Here is an 11,446-nt window from a genome sequence, read left to right as displayed (position 1 = left end):
TTAGATCCTACATGCTTACACAACTTTTTTCCAGTTTTGTTTATTTTATTTCATTAACTGTAAAAAAATTTAAATGTTATTGTGACGTTTCAATTTAACTTTAAAGAAAAAGATGGATTTAAAATTACTGAAAATTGGAAAGTATTTTTTTTGTAGGACATAAAAGAAATGCTGCTACCGTTTTGCACCGTAATTTGATTTGCTTACTTAAGATATACAGATTTCTTTTTATTATAAGTTTTAAACTATGTTTTATCTGTAAATAGAATCTAATAATACGTTTATTCTCAGAATCATCCAATTCTACTTTTTGTAATATCCTTTAACTTTTATTTTTTTGGACAAAAATTCTTTATTTTGGATACTCAAATTAGGCCTACAGACGTGTTTATAATAAGTCTATGTAGAACTCTAAAAGGTCAGATTTAGAATGTATTAACTTGTTTATTAGTAAAACAATAAAAGTCAGCTGATAATATTGCGTAATGTTATACACATTTCAGCATGACGGTGTAGATATTTTATATCAAATTGGAAAAACAAAAAATTGCACTTTAAGCAGGGATCGCCTGATTAAACTTCTCTTGAACTCGAAAAAATACCGCTAAACTACAGTATGGGTTTATTACGCGACGAGGTTTTGAATGGTAGGCTGCTAGGCTCTAGAAAGGATACGCTAACGCAATGCCCTGTAATTTTACGTCGAGTTAAGCGCATGTCTGGCTTTACGGCGCATAACGTAATTCGAAAGGTTACTCTAGGCCAATTTTCTGACTATTTATTTGAAGTTACTCGGGTTCATTAAGCCACGAAATAAAAAAGCGAAAATATGTCATCAATGGTGCCATAGTCAGTTACGTGTACAAAATAACCGTACTTTAAGTTTATTTTCATGGGTTTTGCTCAAATAAATGTATTCATATTATTCATGTTTATGTTATAAAACGCCAACGGAAATAGAAACTTCAGTCAGGTGGTGAAATCGGTATAAAATACATAAAAAATGAAAAGTGGTATTGAAGTATTGTGATAATGTATAACTGTATCGAGGATGTGTAAATCAATGTAATGTCATTACATGTAAAAAATATCGACATTTAGCCCTTACATGCAATTAGAATTTTAGTATTTATTTTGTAGGAAGTTAGTATATGACAGAAATTAAAGCCTTATTTCTCTGTAGGTCATTTTTCTTTCAAAGTGGCAGGTTAATTTTAAAATTTACCCAATTAAAGCCATTTTATTGCCAATTGGTTATTTTTTAAATGGTATTTGACAAAAAAGGTGTAATTTTACGGGTTTTATAATAACAAAATATAGCATATGCTAGAGTAGAGTTTTCTCTACGTTTAGTTCGTAAAATTACAATGCAAATTTTAATGGTCTTAGTTACGTGAATAGCTGTTTAGTGAACAAGCTAAAACTAAAATTTGAAACACAAAAAAGGTTAGTTTAAAAAAATGTCGTCACTAACAATTGATTATTTCATGATTATGGCGTGTTTTTTGACTGTGTGATTTCACAAACAAAAGTCGTTATAAATAAATATTTTTTGCAACGAATAACAAAATGTTGGTTTACTATTTTATAAAAAGTGAAAATAGAAACAAAGCTGCCAAGCTTGTAGATTTTTAACTTGTAAAAAGTAGTAGCCCTTTTTTATTAGACGTTTAATGGCACAGTTCGTTTTTGTGTTATAAAAAAGTAAATTTAGCTTGGCTAGGCTAACGGTTTTTTCACCTTTACCTTTGGTACTATCATGTAAATGTAGTCAGAAAGTTTGATTTGGGTATTTCGTTGTCCGCTTTTGTGTATGCCTGTTTAAAAATGGCAGGTTTACCGCTGTATTCTATTAGTCGATTTGTTATATTATTAGCTAGCTCTATTTTTACAGAAAAAAACTTAAGACTATAAATAAAACGTCTTATTCAAGTCGTTGTTGTTTATTTAACAAAACCAATGGAACGACCGGCCCTGAACAAACAAACCGAGTCTAACACCGGCTCAGTCAAGCTTACTGCCGACACTTACAAAAAAGAAATTGTTTGGAGAAATGTGATTTTATTTATTATACTCCACTTAGCTTCGCTGTATTCACTAATTACGCTTCACAAAGCACATCCTTACACAGTTATTTTTGGTATGTACTTGCTAGTTACTGTATTTAAAAATATAGCCTTGACTGTGTACTTTAATGTTGTAAAAAATAGCTATATAGTTAAAATTATGTTGTTGTGTTTTAGCAATTGTTTGCTATTGTCTTGGTGGTCTTGGCATCACAGCTGGTGCACATCGGTTATGGTCTCACAAATCTTACAAGGCTAAAGGCCCGCTTAGAGCTTTGCTTGTTATATTTGACTCCATTGCATTTCAGGTAATTGACATTTTACTGGTTACCTCAAATTAACTTGAATGATCGTATTGCAAGATGTACAAGCTGGGATTTTTAAATATTCGTAGTGAAAAATATAAACATGATTTTTTTGTGTTTAAATTCATCATCGATGCGGGAAGGTCGAATGCGCGACCTAAATATAGAGTAACATCAGTTACTTCGACCCAGTTTCGAGTTGCCTTTTAGCAGTTTGGGATATTATAAATATAATTGCCCGGTAATTATGCTGCTGATTAAGTGCTGGCTCAGCAAGAGTTTATACCGATTATAGTTGTTATTAAGAGGCCGTATAGGGAAAAGTCACCCAAATTTGAACTGTTTAATTCTGATACTATATTATATTTGTTCTAAATAGAACTCGGTGTACGAATGGAGTAGAGACCACCGCGCGCACCACAAATATACAGAGACAGACGGCGACCCTCATAACGCAAATCGTGGCTTGTTTTTCAGCCACATAGGCTGGCTACTCGTTCGAAAACATCCTGACGTTAAAAATCAAGGCAAGAAGATCGACATGAGTGACCTTCAGAACGATGCAATTGTAATGTTTCAGCATAGGTGAGGTTGCTTTATACGGTATGACTTTTTGACCACGTGATGTAATTTTCACAATTCCTACTCACGTTTTTGTCATTTACATGTCATGCGACGTCATTTCCTTTAGAAATGAATTAAAAATAGATTCACTTACAAATATGTTTTTTAAATAAATTGTCAATAATTTAGGTAATATGTTTTTATCAAAATAATTTTTTTAGGACTTTACTCACTATAACTTAATTTTATTTTTATTTAGGTATTACTTACCTCTTGTCGTCACCTTTTGCTTCGCAATTCCTACTTGTAAGTTTTTTTTTTTTTTCTAAAAGTAACTTAACATCTAAAGTCCAAGAATTTTACAAATGTTAAAAAAATTTGTATATTTATTTTTAATATGTTGATAACAAATAAATTATAATATTACATACATTGATAATTTAACAAGTATTTTAATTGCATAAGAGTAATTTATAGATTGTTAAGCCTAATTATAATTTTATATCTGTAAACCTTTGTTAATATATTATATGAAAAAGTGAAAATGGTATTTACTGAATTTTTTCTGTTTTTGTTGGTTGAAAAATTTTAGCAAACTCGTTACCCCAACCTACGCAAAATTAAAAAAAATTTCTCCTACGCAAAATAACTTTGCTGTAATGATAGTTAAAAACACTGGCATACTGTTTATAATTATGCCAATATCCTTAATTTTGTTTTTTATATTGTTAAATTATCACTGCTATATTTTTATTTTTGGAATAAAAAATTGAAATGTTTTATTATTTTTTTTCATCACATATTTTTGGCCCTTTTTTAGTGATTCCAATGATGTGGGGAGAACGATTCATGACGTCATATTTGTTGACCCTGCTACGTTACACGTCTCTCTTACACTCCACTTGGATGGTGAACAGTGTGGCCCACAAATGGGGCAATAGACCTTACGACTTAACCATTAAACCAGCTCAAAATTTATTTGTCAGTTTCTTGGCAATGGGTATGAAAATTAGTTGCTTAAAATTAAAATCTGTTAGGAATAAGTTGTTTAAGTCGCGCATTCGAATTTCCCACATCGAGGATAAAGATATATACAAAAAAAAAATAAGCAAAAAATGTTCAATGAGCATGTTAAAATATAAAGAATTTGATTTTTTTCAAAATGTAAAATTTAGTTTTTTTTAGCCTTTTAAAAAAACTGACAATAAAGTTATAATAATTTCTTATAGTTCACAAAAAAATACATCAATACAGTAAAAAACATATGGATTAGATTTAAAAAACACCATTTAATATTCAGGTGAGGGATTCCATAATTACCACCATGTTTTTCCATTCGACTATTCCACCTCTGAATTCGGCATTCGCTTAAACCCAACCACATTTTTTATTAACTTCATGGCTAGCATTGAGCAAGCATACGACCTTAAAACTGCTAGTAAGAGCATGATTTCATCAAGAAAAGAACGAACTGGTATAAAATCGCACTAACAGAATAAAAAAAGGGAATTTTAGGTATTTTTGACGATACCTTTTTAATGTATAAACCAACGATATACATAATATATCTCAATTGTTAAGTTAATCCAAGTTAATGTTTAAATTAATGTTTTTTTATTTTGTATAATTAAAATTCCAAATATTTGCTATATAAATTTCTGTGTATGTTTGATTTGTTGTTTATTAAATTAAAATTAAAACTAAAATTCTGTTTTTAAATGTATTTAGGAAATTTTAACTTAACTGTTATTATTGTTATTTGATTTAGGGACTGTGTTTAGTTTAAGCCATTTTTAATTTGTTTTTAGGTACATGTGTTTAAAATAGTTTATTGTGTATAAGTTCAACTGTATATGCTAATAAATAAATAAAAAAGTGGGCCTTAATGTAGTGGTTAACACACTGTATAATACTTAGTTAATTACTATTAGTTTACCGCGTAAAATTGTTTTAAATATTTGAATTTTTTTCGAGTGACGGCTTCGGAATGTTACGTATAAACGCATTGCGCTTCTAGAAATTCCATTGGCACGGTGCGCCGCGCTTTTTGCCATTATTTCGCAATCCAAAAACGCTTATTTGGGAAGTTGTCTCGCGATTACAAATGTTAGGAGAATCATAACAATGGCCACCGACGAAATTTTGCCCAAACCACCTTGTAGAAGGAGAAATTGTAAAAAATAAATGCTGCAAGGCCGGCTTAGAAAGGCCTACCAGTTGTGTAAATGGACGAATATAACAAGCTGAAAGTAGCATCTACATGGTAAGATTGAACTTGGTCATGGTTTTTTTAATCCAAAAGATAATAGATTTGTCCTGATTAAGCAAGTATAAATATATGGCAATTAGACTAAATTAAGTTTGTAACTGTAAGTGCTTTTTTATATAACTTGTTTAAAATTTATATAACTTGTTATATAATAAAAACAGCCAGTGGCCACAAGCCATCGATTAAAATGTTACGTAAGTGCCACACATGTCGATTTATTTAACATGATTTAACTGTTGTGGTTTTATTTCGGGTTTTCCCCAAGAGTCAAAAAATGTCAAATTATTTTAACGTCAGTTTTTCTTTTAAAGAAGGTCGTTTTGGTTCTGCAAAAGAAACGGGTCCCTCTAAATAGGCTGCGTGCAATGTGTGCAATGTGTGCAATGTGTGTAATTAGTGTAATGGAGGTAAAAATGTAAATTTATTATTAGTTTATTAGTAAACAAGACTAGATGGGTGAATGGCCAGTGTGTACAATTACACACTGTCTGACAGTGTCCGTTGACAAAATACTGAATATACAAAAAGAAAATTACTTTTATTTAAGCTGACTTGATTTAAATTACTGAAAACCATTAAAATAAGCTTATAACCAATGCAAGACTGTGCAATTCGGAAATGTTTAAATATTCAAATTTAAAGTTTGGGGAGACAAAGTTATTTTTGTTCTGGTTTTGTTAAACTGGCAGGGGGTAACAACAGTTACCCCACCTAGGTCTCAAGTTGCCTGTGAAAGTTAAGATATTATAGATTTTTATTTGCCTAGTAATTGCGCTGCTGATTAAGTGTTGGCATTTAAAGAAGTCAGGTTGGACAAAATTAACTTTTTATTTTTTTGTTTGACTTTGTGCACAACTCTGCAAACAGACTATTTGTTGTATGTTTTTGACTCTGTCAGTATGTGCCCAACCAAAAACGTGTGCAGACACATACTGTGTATTTTGTTAGTTTGTCACTCAACTGACAATGTGTGTAATTGTCAGATTGTGCATACAGATTATTTACCCATCAAGTAAAGTTTAAATGCCTTATAACATTGTTCTGCTAATTATTCAGTAAAAAAATTGATAATATGACGATTAATTTTCTTTATATAATGTTAGAAAGACGACGAGTTTTGTCACAATGCGTCATATTTTAACAACGCATTTGCTTCTGATGCCTAAAACCGCACGCTTTTAAATTAACTTTTTATAAGTTTTAGTTGATAAACAACCTCTTCTTGCACATTAATTATTTAAAAAAATCCATTTATTGTTTATTATTCTTTTAAATACTATCCGGAATACTGATCATAAATAACGGGATAAAATTTAACGCGGTAATTAAAATTCCAATGCCCCGCTGTTTTAGAGAAAAATCTTCGTGTTGAGGTGTCCGTTGGCCGAAATGTCTGGTTACCGTTTTAATACATTTATTTTTACCGTTATTACACTGATTGCACACATTGCACACATTGCACACATTGCACACAGCCTATTTAGAGGCACCCAAAGAAACTTATACAATTTATGTTTAGAGCAATTTTTTGTGATTGTTTAAAGCAGTTATTTATTTCTTAATATTTCAAAAATGTTTTCATCAGGAATTCAGTTATTGCTAAGTAACAACGAAGAAGATTTTATAACTGCATCTACAACACTTCTAAGGATTTCTAATAATATACTCAAGTAAGTTGTTTTACCTTTTTTTTAAATTTAATTTTTTATTAAGTACTCTGACACAAATGCCTTTGGGTTTTGCTGCTGCTTTAAAATATTAATTATTTTATTTTAAATTGTAGTTTTTTATAATATAATAAATGGACCGGCAGTGTGGTGTAGTGGTAAGAACGCTTGCTACACCATCGAGGTCGTGGGTTCAATCCCCACTGCTCTCATGCTGTAGCGCCCTTGAGTAAGGCGTAGCGTCCTTAAGTAAGGCTCAGCGCCCTTGGTAAGGCGCTATAAACAGTATGAACTCCTGCTGAGCCAGCACTTAATCAGCAGCATAATTATCGGGCAATTATAGTCTCTAATATCTTTAACTGCCACAGGCAATTCGAGACTGGGTCAGAGTAACTGATGTTACTTTATGTTTAGGTTGCGCATTCGACTTTCTCACATCGAGGATAAAGATATATACCAAAAAAATGCCCAAGTTTATTTATGTCTTTTAATAAAATTTATTAAATTTTAGTTTTTGTGTTATTGTAGATTTCCTGAGAATGAAAAATATCGTTCAATTCAAATTGACAGTCAAGCTTTTCAAGCTAAACTCTTGCCGTTTGATGGCTCCGTCCAGTGTTTATTAGAAATGGGATTCCAGGTCATTTAAAATTTTAAACCATATTTTATATTAATAATTAAACACTAATTTTTTGGTATTAATTTTTAAAGGAGGATGGTGATAAGTTTACTTTGTTTATTGGAAACAGTCTTACTGATGTAAGGGTTATTAATGATCAACTAAATAAAGCAATCGAAACAAAAAAACCACCAATTTCTCAAGAAATTATGAAATCACAAGAAGAGGTTTTGCAACGGTACAATCTTTAATAATAAAATTAATTTATACCAATAGATAAAGAACTTACATTTATTTTGATTTTTTATTGTAAATTCTAGGATAAAATCACATCTTCAAAGTACTGCAAACTTTGAGAATGCAGAAGCACAGAGGGCTGCAAAGGTTTTAATTCCTATTCAATCTCTATATGATAAAGCCAGCAAACGCTCGGCAAAAATGCCAAACTCAAAAAAAAGTAAGTCAATCAATTAAAATAAAACCTTCTTCGTCACAAAGATTATTTTTTATTAATTTTTGGTGATTTTTTTTTAGATCCCACCAACTTTTATCAATGTTTACTTCTTGAGTTATTGGCTTGGTTTAAAAGGGATTTCTTTACGTGGACTGATGCACCGAAATGTCCAGATTGTCCTAATTCACCTGAAGTCAAGTCAATAGGTGAAAAAATTACTATCTCCTTTAATTTTAAATTCAGTACTTATTCTTTACATTTTTATTTTTTTTTAAATAAATTATTTACACTTTATCATGGCCCCCCTAGGTATGTTAACCCCATCCACCGATGACTTAAAATGGGGGGCAGGAAGGGTGGAGGGGTACAGTTGTACAAATTGTTCGACAACACTCAGATTTCCCCGCTATAACAACCCAATCAAGTTACTAGAAACAAGAACAGGTAAAAAATAAAATTTTAAAATAACCAACTTAAGTATTATAAGGTTGTTTTTATTATTTAAATTAATAAATTGTTAATGCCTTTTTCGATTAATTAAATGTTAACTACTAGGCAGGTGTGGTGAATGGGCAAATTGTTTTACTTTAATGTGTAGAGCAGTTGGTTTAGAAGCTCGTCATGTTCTAGACTGGACTGACCATGTGTGGACAGAGGTAAGAAGATTACTTTATATTTATTATAGTCCTACTTTGTGTATCTTTGATTTCAATTGATAGTTTTATATGCAATAGTTATTCTTTATAGTCTCTGTCGAAAAGCTGACCCAACAGACTAAAAGGTTTATTTGTTACCCTGACTCAGTCTTGAACAGTCTGTGGCAGTTGTGGATATTTTGATCACATTTTCTGATTATTAACCCGTTGATTGGTTTTTGGCCTGGTAGAAGTTGTTTCTCAAATGTGTTTTAACATGTTGGCAGTGGGGATTGAACTAAAGGCCTAATGTAGGAAAATCAAAGGCACTAACCACAAAACCACTTTGCCGGCCCAATAATTAGCAAAATTGGGAAGTTATGCTAACCCAATTGAATAGGCTTCGAGATTAGGTTAATTTTAAAAACTTTTTTATCAGTTGGTATTTTTTAAGGTTTACATTCCTGCTTGGAATAGATGGGTGCACTGTGATCCATGCGAAAACATCTGCGACAAACCTTTACTTTATGAACAAGGTTGGAAGAAGAAATTGTCGTTGATCGTATCAGCAAATGTTGAACAAGTCGTTGATGTGACACGGCGATACACGATCAACAAAATTGATGTTGATCAACGAAGAAGCAAAATGTTTGACTCGGATTGGTTGGCTAAATCAATTGAAGCAATTAATTCATCGTTAAAAAGTCGAATTTCTGTCACTAGAAGAGTGAGTATTAGTATTTTTTTTGTTATTTTTTTATTAAAAAATTTTAAGCAGCGTTAATAACTTTTTTTTTGTATATATCTTTATCCTCGATGTGGGAAAGTCGAATGCGCGACCTAAACATAAAGGAACATCAGTTACTCCGACCCAGTCTTGAGTTGCCTGTGGCAGTTTGGGATATTATAGATAATAATTAATTATGCTGCTGATTAATTGCTGGCTCAGCAGGAGTTCATACCATTTATAGCGCCTTACTCAAGGGCGCTTTAGCATGAGATCAGTGGGGATTAAACCCACAACCTCAAGGTGGTGTAGCAAGTGTTCTTACCACTACACCATGCATCTGATTAATTAAAATCCAATTTAGACTGAGCTTGAGAAAAGATCTCTGAAAGAAGAGGAGGAGTTATCCTCTCCAAAAAATCTTGAAAACACAGAATATGGAGGAAGGACATCAGGATCGCTCGCTTGGAGGTTGGGAAGAGGAGAAACCGATGGAACCACTACTCCATCAAGTGGAGAGATTGTCACTTTATCCCCAATTAGACCGACACAATTGGAACTGGATGTTTTAAGAATAAAAATCGAGTATAGTTGTAAAACTGACAAGTAAGTAAAGTATTTTTCATGTTATTATGCAGAATAAAAAATAGAAAATTTCACATGTAAGTAATTTTTTCAGATATGCAAGGATTTCAAATACCAACGAACAATTAGATGGTTGGGAGTCTTTGGTTTATAAATATCAAGACGTTTTCAGAAATGAAGAATTCGACTGGAAAATGGTAATCCCAAAAATTACAAGTTCTATTTTGTGATGAACTCATACTATATCACCCCAAACTACTTCAAAGCATTAGAGCACTTGAGTAAGGCACGCTGTTGTAGGGCCCTTACGTAAGGCGCTATAAACAGTATGAGTCAGCATAATCAGCAGTATAATTATCGGGCAATTATAATCTATAATATTCCAAACTGCCACAGGCAACTCGAGACTGGGTCGGAGTAACTGATGTTACTCTATGTTTAAGTCGCACATTCGACTTTCCCACATCGAAGATAAGATATATATAAAAAAAGGTTCACCCGAGACTGGGTCAAGGTAGCAAATGCTACTCTGTTTTCAGGCCGTAAAGTCGTCCGTTTTAAAAAACATCTAGAAATGTTTTAGGTATATTTGTGCAGAAAGGAGGGCAGTAATTGTGGAATAGTAAACTGGAGGGTTGAACTACCAGATGGATATTTAATTAAAAACATCGCACTTCGAGTAAATTACCAAACATTCGAATCGGGAAAAATCGGCTGTTTGTTGAGTTCTGATAACACTTGTCATGCTATACCAGCAGGTTAGAAGCGTAATATTTTATTTTTTTAAATATTTAATGTTTTTATGTATAGTAATTAAAAAGGGTTTTATAAAATTGGGCACAAGTAATTATTTTATTGTTAAAATGTAATGTATAGCATAATTTTTTAATTTACTTTCAGAGCTTCTTAAATTTAAATATTAGAAGCTTGTCGATATTTTTAAACAAGAAAATTTTTCTTTACATTCAAATATTTAGTTTTTAATATCAAATTAATATCAAATGTTAAAAGTTTAGTTTTTAATATCAAATCTTAAAAGTTTAGTTTTTAATATCAAATTACCTTAAAACGTGACCCCGGGCAAAAATGACTTAACTACCAATATTTTCAGGCGAAAAAATTTTCTTCGCGGATGAATATCGAGGTGCGAAATCGGTGTCAATCCGCACTTTTTTAAAAGGGGGCGAAGGAAATTGCGCGTGGCAGAAGGCCCAATTATTTCGGGAGTCTTCGAAAAATTCGGACATCACAGAGCCTTCGTTTTTCCTCGATATTGCCTTGCTTAATTGAGTTTATCATTTAGTCTTATAAATGACTCGATTTAAATTTGTATAGAAATATAGCCATTATACTCCTTTCCTTCCTACCTGCTCATATGTATAAATAAACAGTGCTAGCATTAACCCTATACGCTTATAGAAGCTTCGCACTTTGCGCTGAACTAATAAGTTGTTCTTTCAAAATGCAGTCACGTTTTAGTTATTTTCGGTCAGAACGACGAGTTAATTAAATACGTGATTCTACAAATTTTTAGTTTTTTAAAGGAAGATTTATA

The 11,446-nt window shown here is 31.8% G+C and overlaps 2 protein-coding genes across 2 annotated transcripts; both read left to right on the top strand.

Annotated features, from left to right (window-relative positions):
- Window positions 1-1,868: 1,868 nt before the first annotated feature.
- On the top strand, window positions 1,869-4,793 carry LOC145745378 (acyl-CoA Delta-9 desaturase-like). Its single transcript, XM_082563439.1, has 6 exons — window positions 1,869-2,140; window positions 2,244-2,374; window positions 2,751-2,956; window positions 3,195-3,241; window positions 3,756-3,935; window positions 4,236-4,793. The coding sequence occupies exons 1-6, from the start codon at window positions 1,960-1,962 to the stop codon at window positions 4,424-4,426; spliced, it is 936 nt and encodes a 311-aa protein (XP_082419565.1). The 5' UTR covers window positions 1,869-1,959; the 3' UTR covers window positions 4,427-4,793.
- A 1,937-nt stretch (window positions 4,794-6,730) lies between these two features.
- On the top strand, window positions 6,731-11,207 carry LOC145745372 (peptide-N(4)-(N-acetyl-beta-glucosaminyl)asparagine amidase-like). Its single transcript, XM_082563432.1, has 12 exons — window positions 6,731-6,874; window positions 7,400-7,511; window positions 7,583-7,728; window positions 7,811-7,947; window positions 8,025-8,150; window positions 8,254-8,388; window positions 8,500-8,600; window positions 9,034-9,306; window positions 9,671-9,912; window positions 9,986-10,088; window positions 10,475-10,649; window positions 11,003-11,207. The coding sequence occupies exons 1-12, from the start codon at window positions 6,777-6,779 to the stop codon at window positions 11,179-11,181; spliced, it is 1,827 nt and encodes a 608-aa protein (XP_082419558.1). The 5' UTR covers window positions 6,731-6,776; the 3' UTR covers window positions 11,182-11,207.
- Window positions 11,208-11,446: the final 239 nt, after the last annotated feature.

This window comes from Corella eumyota, chromosome 3 (genome assembly GCF_963082875.1).
Source record: "Corella eumyota chromosome 3, kaCorEumy4.1, whole genome shotgun sequence".
Taxonomy (NCBI): domain Eukaryota; kingdom Metazoa; phylum Chordata; class Ascidiacea; order Phlebobranchia; family Corellidae; genus Corella; species Corella eumyota.
Note: the sequence above shows the minus strand (reverse complement) of the source record. Positions and strands in the feature narration are given on the sequence as shown.